We start from the raw sequence: 18,267 nt of genomic DNA, 5'->3' as shown, positions 1-18,267 counted from the left end.
CATGTACCTCGTGTAGTAAATCACTCGAAATAAGGAAGTGATGGTTAGCAGTGTACATTACAGTGCAAGGAATCAGAATCAAGCAAATAAAAGTGTATAACCTTAAATGTGCAAAATCGTGCATAGATCGGTTGATGTATGCCAGGAACAACGTTAGGGTTCTTAGTAAGGGACGAAATTCGGTCAGAAATTATGCATCCAATCAGCCACTAAATGTTGAAAAATAATATTTATTTTTATCCAGCATAGCTTGTGAACAAGCTAATATGTATTTTTTTGTGATTGTAGTGACAACAGGAATGAGAATAGAAACAAGACTTTGCTACAGTAAGTAGGTAAACATGGAATAACTGAACTGAAACGTTAGTGACCATGTGCTGTATGTTGTCTTCGATGTGCTCTGGAAGCTGAAGTTTTCGATCCATGTTTGTGACCAGATCTGGCAGCCGCATTTATTCTCTTCCTTTCCTTTCCTCCATGTCTTGTTGCTGTAGATTTTACTGACGAACTTGACTTCGATGCTGCTTTGCGTTCACCTGCACTTTTCCTCGGCTCGAAGAGGCAGATGTCGATATCAGGATAATTCTCTCCACCGCCGGAACTGACTGATCCATCATCAGATCCACCTTGCCCACTGCTGGAGACACCTAATCCGTCAGAGCTACCAGTTGTTCCACCTGAACCATCTGTAGTTGCATCAGAACCTGATGATCCTGTAATGTCATCACTAGATTCATTAGAACTAGTAGTGGAGTCATCTGACCCATGAGAACTGCCGCTTGAACCATCTGTAGTGAAACCAGAACTTGAAGAACCGCTGGATCCATCATCAGAAGAACTAGAGTCACCTGTAGACCCACTAGAGCTGCCATTAGAGTCATGTGATCCACTGGAGCTGCCTGTAGATCCGCTTGAACCATCTGTACTCCCACCAGAACTTGATGATTCAGTGGCTCCACCATTGGAACCAGTAGAACCGCCAGTAGAGTCGTCTGATCCACCAGAGCTGCCTGTAGATCCACTTGAACCTTCTGTAGTCGAGCCAGAACTTGAAGATCCGGTCGTTCCATCATTAGATGCACCAGAGCCATCTGTCGACCCAGAAGAACCGCCAGTAGAGTCGTCTGATCCACCAGAGTTGCCTGTAGACCCACCTGAACCATGTGTACTACCACTAGAGTCGTCTGATCCACCAGAGCTACCTGTAGATCCGCTTGAACCCCCTGTAGTCGAGCCAGAAGTTGAAGACCCGGTCGATCCATCATTAGATGCACCAGAGCCATCTGTCGACCCAGAAGAACCGCCAGTAGAGTCATCTGATCCACCAGAGCTGCCTGTAGACCCACTTGAACCATGTGTACTACCGCTAGAGTCGTCTGATCCATCAGAGTTACCTGTAGATCCGCTTGAACCCCCTGTAGTCGAGCCAGAAGTTGAAGATCCTGTCGTCCCATCATTAGATGCACCAGAGCCATCTGTATACCCAGCAGAACTGCCAGTAGAGCCTCCTGATCCACCAGAGGCGCCTGTCGATCCGCCTGAACCATCTGCAGTCTCACCAGAATTTGAAGATCCGGAGGCTCCATCATTAGAAGCACTAGAACCATCAGTAGACCCAGTAGAACTGCCAGTAGAGTCTTCTGATCCACCAGAGCCGCCTGAGGATCCGCTTGAACCGCCAGTAGTCACACCAGAACCTGAAGATTCCGTGGATCCGCCAGTAGAGCCACTTTGGCCATTTGCAGAGCCAGTAGAGTCATCAGCTCCACCAGTGGTTGCACTTGATCCACCTGAACTGTCAGCTGAGCCGCCAGACCCATAGGAACCACCTGAGCTACTTGTTCCTCCTGATCCACCTGCTGATCCGCCTGGTATTAGAAAGCCCGGGAAAAAAATCTCCTGCAGAAATAACAGACAGTCAACATTCGCATCATACTACACTATAATCTACAAAACAGCATAAGTGATGGAGTAGAAGTGGTCCGTTATAGCTGTAAATGAACAGTAATACTGATCAAGGAAGGCACCCTATTACTTAACACTCAATTCTTTTCTGAAAGCAGCAATGGTGTAACGCTCTAGAGATAACACAACGTAATTGTAGCACAATTGTTTCGTCAGTTGTTTCGTGGTTGTGAATTTGTGAAACAAATGGTAAAGCAGTGACAATCTACACCACAAGCAAGGTGGCTTACCGTAAGCGTAGGGCACACGGCGTTGCAGAATTCTGTTACGCCGTTGTCTTGTCGCTGCTGGCGGGATTGTTGGGCAGCGAGCGGGAGCGGCATCACCGAACGTACGCCGCGGTGTTTCTTCAGGGCGTGAGCCGAGCGGCTACCGGCTGTAACACGTGACAGCCCATGTCATTCAGACCAGAGGCAATGGGGTTCTCACCACTGTCGTACACGTATGTGATGTGGATGCAGACATTCTCCAGTCCAAGTACAACTGAACCCTCAACCTTTTGCTTACGTCCACAGAGAAACAGTAGTGGTACATGTGCCTGCGTGTGTGGAGCGTGCAGAGTATGTGTGTGTGTGTGTGTGTGTGTGTATGTGTCTGTCAGTCTGTCTGTGGGAGAGAGGGAGAAACACTGCTCATTACAACAGAGCTACGGACCTATATCATTAACGTCGGTTTGCAGTAGGGTTTTGGAGCATATACTGTGTTCATACATTATGAATCACCTCGAAGGGAACGATCTATTGATACGTAATCAGCATAGTTTCAGAAAACATCGTTCTTGTGCAACGCAGCTAGCTCTTTATTCGCACGAAGTAATGGCCGCTATCGACAGGGGTTCTCAAGTTGATTCCGTATTTCTAGGTTTCCGGAAAGCTTTTGACACCTTTCCTCACAAACGACTTCTAATCAACTTGCGGGCCTATGGGGTATCGTCTCATTTGTGCGACTGGATTCCTGTCAGGACGGTCGCAGTATAGACGGCAATTCATCGAGTAAAACTGAAGTGATATCAGGTGTTCCCCAGGGAAGCGCCCTGGGACCTCTGCTGTTCCTGATCTATATGAATGACCTGGGTGACAATCTGAGCAGTTCTCTTAGGTTGTTCGCAGATGTAATTTACCATCTAGTAAGGTCATCCGAAGACCAGTATCAGTTGCAAAGCGATTTAGAAAAGATTGCTGTATGGTGTGGCAGGTGGCAGTTGACGCTAAGTAACGAAAAGTGTGAGGTGATCCCCATGAGTTCCAAAAGAAACCCGTTGGAATTCGATTACTCAATAAATAGTAATATTCTCAAGGCTGTCAATTCAACTAAGTACCTGGGTGTTAAAATTACGAACAACTTCAGTTGGAAGGACCATACAGATAATACTGTGGGGAAGGCGAGCCAAATGTTGCGTTTCATTGGCAGGACACTTAGCAGATGCAACAAGTCCACTAAAGAGATAGCTTACACTACACTCGTTCGTCCTCTGTTAGAATATTGTTGCGCGGTGTGAGATCCTTACCAGGTGAGATTGACGCCGGACATCGAACGGGTGCAAAAAAGGGCAGCTCGTTTTGTACTATCACGTAACAGGGGAGAGAGTGTGCCAGATGTGATACGCGATTTGGGATGGAAGTCATTAAAGCCGAGACGTTTTTCGTCGCGGCGAGATCTATTTGCGAAATTTCAGTCAGCAACTTTCTCTTCCGAATGCGAAAATATTTTGTTGAGCCCAACCTACATAGGTAGGAATGATCATCAAATTAAAATAAGAGAAATCAGAGCTCGAACAGAATGGTTTAGGTGTTCGTTTTCCCCGCGCGCTGTTCGGGGGTTGGAATGGTAGGGAGATAGTGTGATTGTGGTTAGATGAACCTTCGCCAAGCACTTAAATGTGAATTGCAGAGTAATCATGTAGATGTAGATTACAAACTTCATGTCACAGGAGGCTCTACTGGCAATATGTAACTTCAGCAGTACACCACCCCATTATTTACGCTGTGTGCATAAAGACAACTGCTAAAGTTTCTTTTTGGTGTGTATCAGAGAGAATACTTTCGCAGTGTGTAGCTGGAGTCAGCCCAAACATTTAATGCCAGGCAAGTCTCTCATGCAACACACAGTACCAACAGAAAGCGTCGATTTGTTCTCCATTACCAACAAAATTATTTTTAAATCGGAATTTTAGGTGTCCATTCGATAGAGCGCTCTCAAATTAGTATAGTCCGATACTCATTGCCTCCATATGTACTAACAGGAACAGTAAAACACAAAGAATAAACCGCAATCCTGCAGCGAATAAGTAAAGTTGAATGCTTGGCGTTAGTAGTTAGAGTAGGCCAGGGGGCTCTGTCGGTGCTGGTTATTTTTCGAATTATAATGTCTCAGTTAATACATTTCGCTAAAACAAATATCGCACGAGACCGCTCTATGGAATGGACTCGTAAAATTCCGCTGCAAATATTTTTTTGTTTGTAACGAGAAACACAACAACGCTTTGCGTCGACACTGGTAGATGTGATGAGCTGTATTTATTTTTTTTACTTTAGCTACACTATGCTAAAACGAAATGACAAATATCTGCTGAAACACCAAAGAAAACGAGCCTGGCTGCTCTTCGGAGGAACACCCTGTGTGCATCCTTCAAGGTCCCTATACTTGGAGCAGTCGCATATATAATGGGGTGGGACAGGGGAGTCGTAGACCCAAACACTTCCCCTTCCAAAGAACCATATACTTAAAGCTGCTATATTTTCACCCATATCAGTTTCCAAATTTCTCTGCACACTTCTGGAGACAAAACTAGGATGAAAATTAAGTTACGAAAATGACAAGAATTCTAGAAATTTACAAGCCATATGCCTTCCAGTTCCTTTACTGAGGACCTGCCCACGCATGTGGACACATGGTGTGGTTTCAGAAAAAAATCCAGGTAGGCAATGGCACTCTTTCACAGGGGGCCATACCTCTTCCAACAAAAAATCAAACATTGTTTGAGGATCCCCATATAGAACTGTCAGAACCCGCAAATTAATGTAATTAATTTAAAATTATATCACCAAATTTCTCTACAATTACAAAGATCGTTGGGGGAACCGGGAGTAATAGAATTATTCCACATGGTCTGCAACTTCAGGAAGATCGTAATAACTGCAAGTAGACCGGATTTGATGGTACGAATACTACCTAAACATATTAAGTCATGGTGGCAAAGTAATGAGATGAAATATTCACAGAATAATGGAAAGCTGGTAGAGGCTGATCCTGGGGATTATCATTTCGAGTTCAGAAGAAACTTAGGTATATGAACCCATATGAGCCTACGACTTATGTTAGAGGGCAAGTTGAAGAAAGGCGACATACATTTATATCATTTGTAGATTTAAAGAAACCTTTTGACTGTGTGGCGTCGGCTACACTTTTTGAAATTTTGAAAGTAGCAGGCGTAAAACTCATGGAGCGAAAGTTTATTTATAACTTGGACGGAAACTGTTGAAGCACTTGAAAGGAAGCCATAACTGGGAAGGGAGTCAAAGAAGATTGGAGCTTATCCAAGACGTTATTGTATTAGTACACTGAGCAAGCAGTGAAGAAAACCAAAGATAAATTTGAAGAAGTGATTGAAGTTTAGAGAAGAAACAAAAAATTTCAGACTTTCCAATGACATTGTCATTTTGTCAGAGACGGCAAAAGATTTAGAAGAGCAGCTGAACAGAAGGGATAGTGTTTTGAAAAGACATTATGAGATTAAAATCAACAACAATAATGGGATGTAATGGAATTAAGTCAGTGGACGCTATGGGAATTAGATTAGGAAACGAGAAACCAGAAGTAGTCTACCAGTTTCGCTATTTGGACAGTAAAATAACTGATGATGGATGAAACAAAGACGATATTAAATGCAGAATGGAAATAACAAGATAGGCATTTCTATAAAAAGAGGAATTATTTAGCATATAATATCAATTTATATACTCCTGACATTGTACCAGCACGGTGGCGACCTGCAGTAATGTGGACTCTGAAGAAACTTTTAATAGCACGAGTATGCTGCCATCTTCGGATCTTACGCTTTATAATATTACATCATCTTTTTCCTCAGTACTGTTAAGTTGTGTTACGCCACATACATCTATGTCGTTCAGTACTCACAGTCGGTGCATTAGTGTCATGCTTGTACATAGTATTTCTTTGTAAGGGACAAAAGTGGCAGCACCGATCGTAAGAGGTTCGAAATCATTTGATAGAGCTAATCGATTTCTGTCAGTGTGTGATCATCTACACTGCAAATATTAAAGTCATCAAGACTAATGTAATAAAAGCACGTATTATAACTTCAAGATGGCGTCAATAAAGAAGAACATAGCAACTAGAAAACAAATTTTGAATTCAATCTGCTACATCATACATTGTACATACCTTGCAGCTTTTTACTGAATAATCCATTCTGCACAGGATGTGCAGTGTCTGTGAACTTCTAGTCAGTTTAAAACGAGCTGCCAGGTCAGGAATCTAACTTGAACCTCGACTTCACAGGAGGTGTCGAGAGTCACTGCGTTACGTAGCTTCACACCATTATTTTCTCTTTGGTCATCATCTCGTTATCATCAGTCTATTAAATTCTACACTATTGCACAGTATTTTTCCTGTATGTTTAGAGATCCATCACATCACTAGATGCAAGGAAAGAGGGTCAGCATACACAAAGGAAAAGAACGAAATAACTATGACCTGTAGAAGTCTGAAGCAGTTGATATGAAAACTATGTTGTTTACACAGTAGTATAGCACAAAAACCACGAACTGGAGACCATTGGTGCTACAGTTCGACTGGTTTGACTGAACGTAACCAGGTACAGTTTGTTCAGTTTCTCGCCGAAGAAGACACTTGGGGTAGTTAACTAGGAGGGACAGTCGTGAGACATCATCTACTGGCCAAACTGCGAAGGCTATCTGTTGGCAAACAAAAGTGCGGATGTGATGTGGAATGTAGCAAAATCCCGGTCTGTTACCTGCTTTGTAGAATAGCTTTCACTTATGAATACAATTATATGCCATTGTTGTCCTCCTGTGTAAACTTCTATCTTGTGCGAGCCAGCTAGAAAGCTTTCACTGCTGCAGAAAGAAAGAGACATTAGCTGTGTAGTCATTGACAGTATTGTATATTGTCTGTAGTTATAATGTAGCTTAAAAGGACTGACTGCATTGCCTATTTGGAAGTGCACACTGAGTTATGAAATATACTGCATTATAGTTACGGGATAATTTCCCAAGTAACAGCACCACACACAATGTGTGCATTTTCCATTCCTGCCCGCAAGAGCAGCTCTGCAAATGGAACGCTGCACTCACATCCCCTACAATATTACTGTTCTGTGTGATCACACTGCAAGTTGCAACCACATCGCCTACGTCCCTGTGCTCAAATATAAATTCCAGACCTTTGACTGTTGGTATTTGTATCGTACCTTCTGTTACGCGCTTTGTCTAAATATCATCACATTCTATGAATAACGTTTCTTACTTGTTGCCATTTTATGACCTTTCCTCAGTTTATAGAAACCTAATATATTTAATAACATTTGGTCACATAGACCGTGAAATTATTTGTGCTGCAGTGCTACAAAAATTTGCATGTGTCTATTAACGTAAGAAATTGTTCTACAGCACTATAGTACTAGCTCGCAGAGCTAAGACCAGTTGTTGTGGCATGAGGAGTGAGAAATAAAAAAGACAATTATAGTAGGTTTCTGGTCTTACCATGCTTATGTATGCTTCGTGCTGAGGGAACAGATCGCCCAGAAGACCCGCTGAAACCATTGCAGAAGGTTGGACAAGTGAATTCCTGAAAAGAAATGTATAAGGGCACAGTAATGAATCTTGAACGTTAGATGAAAATTCTACTACTTCTTAGATTCTGAATACTACAATGAAACCTTAAACTCCCAGCTACAGTGGAGTTTCTGGATACATTACAACTGTGACCCAGATCATGGATCAATGTATTACGTGGGTCACATGCTACCAATTGCGCAATTTAACCACCCATTTTGGATAACTACAGTTCAATTCAACGCATGCAAATGTTTTAAATGTTTCTGGTTTCCTAGTACCACTTAGAGATGAAGAGGTTAACACAGGACAGGAATTCATGGCGGGGCACATCAAACCAATCAGAAGACTGATGACTAAAAAAAAAGAAAATTATTTAATTCTAATATCACTCTCGCTGATCCAAAATGAAAGATCGTATGAACCTAAGGCGTGGGAACTGTCACTTAACTGGAAAGGTTTCCTGTCGTCGGACACTGTGGCTCCTTCCATGTTTAGTAAAGGTGACAGTAAGAAAGTACCCGTAGTTCGTTGTATCTACTTTATATTGCCGAAGATTGAGAGTAGGAATACGAGAGATGAAATCTACTGCCAGCGAAAGACACATTTATATGGTACTAAACGAGTGGTGTACGTATCCTTCTGATCCGACGGACGGATAACCGTCAACTGTCTGTCTGACCACATGGTGGTGGTGGTGGTTAGTGTTTAACGTCCCGTCGACAACGAGGTCATTAGAGACGGAGCACAAGCTCGGGTTAGGGAAGGATTGGGAAGGAAATCGCCCGTGCCCTTTCAAAGGAACCATCCCGGCATTTGCCTGAAACGATTTAGGAAAATCACGGAAAACCTAAATCAGGATGGCCGGAGACGGGATTGAACCGTCGACCTCCCGAATGCGAGTCCAGTGTGCTAACCACTGCGCCACCTCGCTCGGTTTGACCCCATGAGACGGTCCGGAGAGGCATAAGGTGCTCGCGTGTTACGCCCTTTTTTGGTTCTGCGAGAAACGATCGTATCCAAAACCCATTACATTTCCCTTGGTTTAATGGCATTTCTGGCTTCTCTTCGTTGATGTATACTTTGCTGTCGCAAAACTTGAACTCAGGACTATTGACCGTATCATGACTGCGAATTTTCCTCGTCTTTCAGTTTTTTACTGTCAGTTCAGAAAGAGAACGAGATCTTTTGCCTCGAGTATTTGCACTGTGTGCTAGCAGAAGAGACCCACAGTCAGTACTGTGTTACTTTTTAAGTAAAATGATTTTTAAGTGAGTAGTACACGGTGATACCCTTTTCGAACAGGTCACGAGGAGGAGAAGTGAATAACGGAGTAAAAGGTGCAGTGTGCCGTTCAAAAAGACGTAATGCTTTACATTACTTCGTAAAAAAGAAAGCTGTAAGGCAGGCGTCATGCAGGTTAATGTCAGCACGGCAGCTTAAACGACATCCGTTTCACACTTTTTACTTTGCTTCTCTATCAAAAAATTATTTAGAGTGGACAGACACATAGGACATCCTGCATATTCAGCCACTGGAAAGAAATCGCAACACCATCTAGAAGTTGTGCGACTCTGATGAATGTTGGTATGCGTGTATCTACTTCTAAAAGATGGTAGCTATTCACATTCCACGTCTGTTGCATACGAATGGTGCTTGTAGCAACCTTATGAGGATGAAAATCAGATTTGCTTTAAATACACGCTGTAACGGTCGTGAGAGTTAGTTAGCTTTGTGGCCGGATGTTAGTAAAATATGTCTTTAAGACGAGAAAGATGCCATTATCAGTAACTCAATGGGTTTGAACGAGGTCGTGCAATAAGGCTACGAGATGCCGGATGTACTTTCTGCGTTATTGCAGGGAGACGTGGCAGGAATGTAGCCACTGTACGTGATTACTGCCACCGGTGGTCACGATACTGTACGGTCGCAAGAAGACTGGCTCCGGACGGCCACGTGGCACCACTGAGAAAGAAAACATCATATTCGATCTATGCCCCTGTTGCATGGTACTGCACTCGCAGCAGCAATCTGAGCAGAGGTTGGTACCACAGTAACACAACGAATTGTTACAAGTCGGTTACTTCGAGGACAACTTCGAGACATACACATGTAGCGTGTATTCCACTAACCACAAACCATCGCCGTTTTCGACTTTAGTGGTGTCAAGCGAGAGCTTACTGGAGGTCACAGTGGAGATCTGTTGTGCTTTCCGATGAAAACTGGTTCTGCCTCGGTGGCAGTGATGGCCGTGTGTTCGTAAGAAGGAGGCCTGCAACCAACCTGTCTACGTGCTAGACACACATGACCTCCACCTTGAGTCATCATCTAGGGCGTGATTTTGCATGACAGCAGGAGCACTCTCACGATTTTCCTACACATCCTACCTACAAAACTGTACGACTGTCTGGCGATTCGACCTGCTGCGCTCTGTCTGGCTATTCGACCTGCTGCGCTGCCATTCACGCATCAATTCAAGGGGTGTTTTCCAACTGGATAATGCTCGACCAAATATAGCTGTTGTAATGCAACATGCTCTACAGTGTGTCGACACGTTACCTTGGCTTGACTGACCACCAGATCTATCTCGAATTTCGCATGTATAGAACATCATCGGACGACAACTCGGAAGCAGGATTACCCAACCCCTTTATTGGCCGGCAAAGTGCTACAGTCATGGACCTCTTTCCCAGAAACTTTCGGCTGTGATATTTTTCGGTCAGTGTACATTGGAGTAAAGAGCGACAGATCCCTGTGGCAAGTCTGAGGCGGGAATTAAATTCACTGGAATTGTTGATTACACATGAAGACTTACTGGTGAAGGTGGAAGACTGTGGATACAGTGATTGTGGAGGAATGAGATGATGAGACATTTTGGGATATTAAATTTGCCTATGAAGTACAGAATGAAGTGAGGGAAGCGCTCACCCGTCCATTGCCCATACCCTGCTCGAGGCTCTTGCACAGGTTCTCGCAGGCTTCGCTGTTGGACGACCCGCTCTGGCGGCTGGCCGCTCCGTGGTGCACAGAGGAGCGCTGCGCTGCACCATGTTTCTTAGCGTGGCCGGCGCGCCCGAAGCCTGTAACACACAGTTGATAGTCCGTGGCTGCTGCTCTCTGCTAACTTCCGTACGCGCTGTGGTGCCACCTGTGCGAGTCGAGTGGCTTACAAGGCGCGAGGAACGAGCGCATATATACGTAAAGTAGAAACGACGATGTTTACGAGGTAACAAAGTGATGTAAAGGAGGTAAGACAAATAATTTTATAGAGAACGTTTGTCGTCTGTCAGGTCGGCCAAGTACTTCAAATTGGTTAACAAAAACCAACGACGCTACATCCACAGCTCGTGGTCTAGCGGCTAGCGTTAATGCCTCTGGATCACGCCCAGGGACTGGGTGTTTGTGTGTCCTCACCATCATACCATTATCGTTAGAGACATTGAGAGACTGGAAATGGAAATCCTGGGAGCTTATAAGGGCGCTGATGATCCCGACGTTTAGCGCCCCACAAACCAACATCATTATCATCACCGATGCTACGTGACATTTTCGTGCTCTCCAATTCTCTGCACCCAAGTCCTAGAGTACGGTACCAAGTTCGATACCACCCTGTGGGCTTCGCAATCTGGTAACGGAATTGCATGTTTCCATCAGACGCTCATAGCGATCGCGCGAGCTCTGGAGGAACCTGTGGTGTGGCCCCACTGAGCCATGTCTACAACGGCACAACACTACGAACACCCTCTGCTGCCAAAGCACAGTACGGCTTGCGGCAGACACACTGCTACAACAGCACTGTTCACGCTTAGCTCAGAGACTTTTATGGTTGTTGCTGTTGTATTAATTGGACTCTGTTTACTGCTGCATTTTTTGTAATGAGTCTTTGTACGGTAGGAGATATACAAGTTAAGTAGATCATCTGTTTACTGTGTTAACCTGTCCACGTGACCATTGCTGCTCCTGTCCAGTTTTTCTACAATGACAGTGATACCACCACTCCATAGCCCAATTCTCCTTACCACTGTGTACGAAGTCGTATATGACACAGTGAAATACCCAGTACAACTCTTTAATTTAGTTTTTGATAGAGGCCACAGTTTTCGAGCAAGAAAGTGACCTTCCAACACACCCTTCACAATCCTGCACCCTCCAACCCCTCCCCTGCCCTTATACCCATTAAGATTTTTGGTGTATTTTTCATCCTCACGCAGTACGAAAACGTGCAACTATACAAATTATTTCCGATGTTCGACATTTTTGATCTTCACTATTTCGGTCAAATAACAAAAATCATCCTTTTATCTCATAGCTCAAGTGTTTAATGCCAAACAATGGCTGTATTAATTGATAAATGTTAACGTCGTGAAAGTTTCACTACCAAACCTCATATATAGCAAGACAGATATGATATACATCTTAATTCAGTTATGTTTTTTAAATTTTGGGAACATACAACAAAAATTTATTCCTGAATATCTTATTATCTACACCTACATTTGAATGTGCGAGATATGCCCGGAAAGTAAGTTCCGTTTGTATTTCATTCCACAGCTGCTCTAGAATCGCTATTCGGAGCTTGCTCTGTAATTGGTTCGAATCACACAGAGAAGGAAATGGCACTATTTTGAGTTCTCTGTGTGTTGTTAATGCTGCAAAATGCTTGTAACACCAGTGATTATATCAGTAATTCGTTTTCTGAATGTGTCGACATTCATAAACAGATTTGCTAGGTCTACGTAGAAACACAAGGAGTGATTGAACGGTAAGAAGATGGTCCGACAATTCAGTGAAGGACGTGACCAAGTTAACTACGCAGAACGAAGTGAGAGTCGATGTTTAATTAACGAACAATTGGGCCACGTAAAATAAAACCTTAAGTTTATAGCCACTGATCTTTCTAAGAACTTCCCACAAATTTCAAAACCACTTATTTACTAAATTATTTATGAAAAAATTCTGGGATTGTGTATTCTTTGGCTGGATAAATCTATCACACAGCAACACAAAAATTAGTGTCTGGGAAGTGCACTTGCCATTTTGGCACATTAAAGCAGAGATGGTGATGTTTCTGTGAGCACGGTACCGACCGGACGTTAGACTTGGGTCGCTTATGGTACACTCAATCGAAACGATTATTGATGAGATGGAGGCATACTGTGTTACCAGTAAAGACTAAAGTCAATCGTGGTTGACAGTGCTGGCGGCAACGCTTTATGACGAAGTCCTACAAAACCTTGTTGAACGCTTGTGCCTGCAAAATGGTGGGAGATTTGTAGAAAGTAAGTTCAAGTTTTTTAGTTTTTTTCCCTTAAACAGTTTTTCTGTATCTGTGCTCTTTTATGTGTTTGTTATCGAACGGAACTTCTTTTCTGAGCACACCTCGTACACACCTTACCGTGTGTGGCAGTTGACAAGGTATGGACGAGCGCGATACTGACTTGCTCAATTTGTGAAGCTCTTTCTCTGTGCAGCATACTAGTGTCAAGAAATAAAATTGTAGTGAATTTCTTAACTAAAATACCTTATATGTGTGGAACAAAGGCATAATATCTTACCAAAAATTGACTGAGGCCCCGATGGAATCAGGAACCCAGGAGGTGCGATGCTCCTGCACATGCTGGCGCAGTCGCTCGCCTGGACAAAAGAATTGTGCACAGAAATATGAAGCGTGTTTTCAAATTTTAAAAATCTATTATCTGATGCAGCTAACTGGCCTGGGTATGAGAGGTCTATAGTGTGGTAATCTTGTAGGATGTAAATCGGACTCACACAAAAATAGTTTTTTAGGTTGACGTAATATTTATCTGCATTCCTAATACAGAATAAACGGTGCGTTCTGGCAGGTAGATTCTTGTTATTTAAATGATATCCCTATTTTCGACAGAAGGTCTAATATTGTTCGTTAGCAGGTTACCTCTTTCCTCTAGTATAGCATGAAATAATGAATAACTTTTGCAGATTAGTTGGCATAATATTTTTTATTTGATCTGATGTGAGGAACAAGCATCTAATGTTTATCTATAAATTTTGATACCTGGCGTAAAGACGGAAGTTGTTAGTTAAAGATTAGTGTCCACGGATTTCAAATACTACATTTTCGACACCGAAGACCATCACATGAGATTGGTACACAATGCAAATCGGGGCAAACAAAAATTGATTTACGGTATCGTGACACTCTATCTATTATATGAGGAAATCAATGGGTGATACATAGAAAAGAGGAGAGAAGGCTTTAAGGAGCACTCTAATGAGAAGGAAGGACAGTTTAGTAGGTTAACTATTAAAGTACCCGGAAGAAAAGCTAGAGGGCAAAGAAAATTATCATTAGATGTCTGTAATATGCAAAACAAATTATCAGCGATGCTGTTTGTAAGACGGATGTGCATTTGAAAGCAATATCGAGGCTAAGTTCGAAGACAATGTGAAACCAATCGCAAGACAGTTTACTTAGAAGAAAGAAACAGAAAAACAAAGGAAAACTGCCGTTTTGCTATATTATGCCAGTGCCAGAAGACGTGGGCTGGAGATTGAATGAATAATAAAAATACCTGCAAACTACGGAACATGGTGTCACATTACTCGTATGCTCTTAGGACCTTCAAGTACACGGCAGCGACCATCGAAGACGAGTTCTCATGGACCGTAAAACACTACCTTGTTGTAGACTGATAGTGTGTGTTACCTCGTACATGAGTCTCTCGATGGCAAAGCAAATGTGTCCATGGTTACATATCTCCTGCAAAATAGCCGGAGCAAGAAGCAGTACCTATCAGTTCTAGTGAAGCCAAGGCGCTTGCTCCACGAATTTGCTAACTCTTTGGGCGACGGGTACAGTTCAGGCATCACCCTCCTACCCGATGCTTGGTGCTACAGTTTAGCGTAACGAGGTAAAATGACGTCTCGTATTGCATAACCGCATAGCCAGACCCTTACCTGCTGGGCGTGGACGAATCCTGAAACACAGAAGAATGTGTGTGTAAGATAAAAAGTTATTCAGCAATGTCAGGAAGTGGTTACAGTGTACAGCAAGAGTTATATCTACGAAATGAAACATCAGTTACGTTACTTGTCTGGTTGAATGATGGAGAGCCTAATATTTAGTTTAGAAAAGTGAATATTTGCTTCTTGTCAAAGATGAGTAACACAGAGTGAAATTATAAGAAACAAATCTAAAATAACAATTTCCTTATGCTGGGCATTTTCGCAGCAGTTATACATAAATTACAGTAGGTCGAAAGAGAAACGCCTTTTGCATGCTTCACGCAAAGTTTTTTCATTTACCTCATGCAGTCAGACGCGTTTCACCTTAGTTACAAGGCATCTTCAGCAAATGTTACCAAAAAGAAAAGTGCAAACTTTCAACCAGTTTGTCACCAGACAGAAAGCTATTTAGCTTAAAAATAATAAATCAGACGTTGGTCTACCACCCAATGAAGATGCTTTGTAAATAAGTAGGAACGCATCTGGGTGCACAAGGTAAATAATGTAAAAAACACAATGTGCAATATGCAAGAGGCTTTTTCTTTTGAACTGCTGTAATTCAAATTCAAAATATACACGTTTGACTAATGGAATCACTTATAAGGAGATGCTTTAGTAGCTCTTGATAAACAATAGCGTATGATACAGTTTCATAAAAACGTATAGGAATTCCAATTACTGCAGTACGAGGTATTCAAGACAACGAAAGTACATTTGCTGTGAGTGATTTTTCAACTTCATCCCTAATAAATACGTCCAACAAATGGTTCAAATGGCTCTGAGCACTATGAGACTTAATATCTATGGTCATCAGTCCCCTAGAACTTAGAACTACTTAAACCTAACTAACCTAAGGACAACACACAACACCCAGCCATCACGAGGCAGAGAAAATCCCTGACCCCGCCGGGAATCGAACCCGGGAACCCGGGCGCGGGAAGCGAGAACGCTACCAAGCGACCACGAGATGCGGGCATACGCCCGACAATTAAGGTGGGAGGTGTGTTTACAACTCGACAGAACTCAGTTATTCCCTATTAAGATCTGTGTTTGGCGACTTAATAGGTAGTCTCGTGTCCATGGAGCCTCGGCGCGGTGCTAAGTTAAAGTGCAGGTACTTCACCACCAGAGCGTCTCAAACCGACATGTTGCGTGTGGTGGGGCGTACATGATGCTCCAGTATGAGTTAAACCTACTATTACACTCTCGGATGAAGTACGGGAAGCATTACTGTGGGTATCCCTCCACGTTACTCCGAACTTCTCTATTTTTTCCATTACGATAATTTCGCTAATCCAGCTTCGCAAGAATCCCTGGCTGACGAATAATACTCGAGAACTGATTTAATGGGGGCTTTTTAACCCACTTCCAGTGTGGGTGAATGACACTTGCCTCTAATATTTCTGACAGCCTCTCCCACGGCTAGAAATTTGTGATAGTTCCTGCTCGAATGTCAACATACACATACACCCAGTTGCTCAACTCCTGCGACTAGCTGCTGAGTATTTAGTCAAGCTATATCAGGTCCATTCGTGTATTCATTCGCCTTACATCACTTTTTTGGGCTTAGAAAAAGCTGCTATGTGCTAAGTATTCATTCTCTTCTTCGTGCGTATCACAGCAACCTTTGTGAAAAAGTAACCTCCATTGTTACCGCTGAGTCGTCTTGCAGAAGCCTCAGAAAGCTGAAAATATTGTCCGTTAAGTCGCTTGTAGCTATTATCAGCAGTTTAAGTCATCCAACACTTCCTTGAGATACACCAGAGACTAATGTTGGTTGTGACAATGCTTTTCAATTAATAACAACATTCTGCGTTCTGTTAACCCGCAGTTGTCTAATAAAATTACGTTCTTTCCTTTGGAGGGGAGTTGCGAAAATGTATCGAAAACCTTTCGAAACCCAAAATACACAGATTCAGCCTGAACTCATATACGTACAATTTTAATTATTTAAAACGCTATACATATCTTCATACATTATTTCTTTCCACAAGCAGTCCGCTAGCGTAACAGAGCGTCTCCTTCTCGGCAACAATTGCAATATGAAGAACTCAACGGTGAATAGAATCAAACTATAAAGAATATAGTTATAGGATGACAGTGACTGTAACATACTATTTTTAAAATGTTAAAACCCATCTTAAATCACCTCCTAATGGCCACAATGTCGGCACGCTTCAGTAGAAATGCTGTACAGAAGAAATGAGCAATTTGCGCTTAAAAAAGTTTCGCTGAAAAACTGTGAGATAAAAGAGAAAGCCAGTTAACTTCTCGATATGCAACAGATACTAGACGACAATTTTCTCACAGATCTAAAAGTATGTAAACATTCCCTTTGAATAACAAGTGGTGAAATCCCGAAATGGTTGCATCCAAGAAGTAAAAAGAATCGTGCAGAAATTTTGCTACTATCGAATTGCCTTATGAGAACCTGTATGTAGTTAACTACGTAGCCTTCCCAGCCAAACTCATGCAACTCTAAGAGCAGATCTAAGCGAACAGTTGAAATTACATACAGTGGATTTGTTGGTTTAATGAAAGGATTTAGTAAGAACAGTGCAACAAGAAAAACACTGTCACACTTGCCTCTCACCGAAAAGGCAAGCCTTTTGGAGAAATGACTTACCACAACAGGCGACGATGGCTAACGAGACTAGAGCCTTCACCGTCATGATGCCACTGATGATGGCTGTTGGCTGAACATCCGTTTATATAGACGCACAGAGGTTCACGTGCGACAGCCATGTTGCAAAACTTTCCTCCTTACGTAAGTTATTTGCAACTAGTAGTTTCGTTAGGGAGCTGTCGTTTTCAAGGTCTCCGATACGGACGCCCTGACAATACTGCCTTTGAAGGATCGCATCTTTTAAGGAAACGATAATTGTGGAGTCGCGAAAGAAAAAGTGCAGATGCTCTTGAAATGTGCATGCACATTTATGACATTTATGCTCGTGTATCATTGAGTAACCTTTAATTACTGTACTTGGAGGCTTTGTTTTCCGGAAACAACACGTAACTGATAAGAAATACTTCGTGCCAAGTGCACGTTATGTTTAGTGAATATTATGTATTCACAGCCTAATACCTGGTTTCCTTTCCGTGTCGATGTGTGCAGTCATGTAATGTTACGTAAATACTGAGGTTTCACTGTAAACATGTAGAAGATTTCTGCTGACACTATCATGGACAATACATTTAACACAGGGGTGAAAACAACATCACTCAATGAAGCTGATAACGTAACTTACGATATCTCAGTACTAATTTCTACAGTTCATCGTTGATTCAGAGTGGACGAAGACATCTTCACGTGGAAAGAAGAGGAAACAATACAGAATTTTAGAAAGGTCGCGATGAGACATTCGTGGAGTACAGATAGCTACTGCATTGTGATGAAATTTTTTTATAACAGCGCGAAAACTAGGGAGTGAAATATATTTAGAATTCTAAATGGCGTTATAGAATTTGTGGTGATGACTATTTTGAGGCGAGGTGCTACAAA

General features: G+C 42.5%; 1 protein-coding gene across 6 annotated transcripts; it reads right to left on the bottom strand.

Moving 5' to 3' along the window:
* Positions 1 to 214: 214 nt before the first annotated feature.
* Positions 215 to 17,513, bottom strand: LOC126284240 (uncharacterized transmembrane protein DDB_G0289901-like). Of its 6 annotated transcripts, XM_049983025.1 has the most exons (9): positions 17,392 to 17,446; positions 14,718 to 14,737; positions 13,337 to 13,415; positions 10,710 to 10,861; positions 7,710 to 7,794; positions 2,196 to 2,341; positions 1,599 to 1,899; positions 1,395 to 1,508; positions 215 to 1,283 (listed from the first exon to the last, which is right to left on the bottom strand). In XM_049983025.1, the coding sequence occupies exons 1-9, from the start codon at positions 17,435 to 17,437 to the stop codon at positions 364 to 366; spliced, it is 1,863 nt and encodes a 620-aa protein (XP_049838982.1). In that variant the 5' UTR covers positions 17,438 to 17,446; the 3' UTR covers positions 215 to 363. The 6 variants fall into 6 exon arrangements, with proteins under 6 accessions (XP_049838982.1, XP_049838979.1, XP_049838978.1 ...); XM_049983022.1 differs by having other exon boundaries at positions 1,395 to 1,899; XM_049983021.1 differs by having other exon boundaries at positions 215 to 1,508.
* Between the last annotated feature and the right edge of the window lie 754 nt (positions 17,514 to 18,267).

This window comes from Schistocerca gregaria, chromosome 8 (genome assembly GCF_023897955.1).
Source record: "Schistocerca gregaria isolate iqSchGreg1 chromosome 8, iqSchGreg1.2, whole genome shotgun sequence".
Classification (NCBI taxonomy): Eukaryota; Metazoa; Arthropoda; class Insecta; order Orthoptera; family Acrididae; genus Schistocerca; species Schistocerca gregaria.
This window is presented reverse-complemented; position numbering and strand designations above follow the sequence as displayed.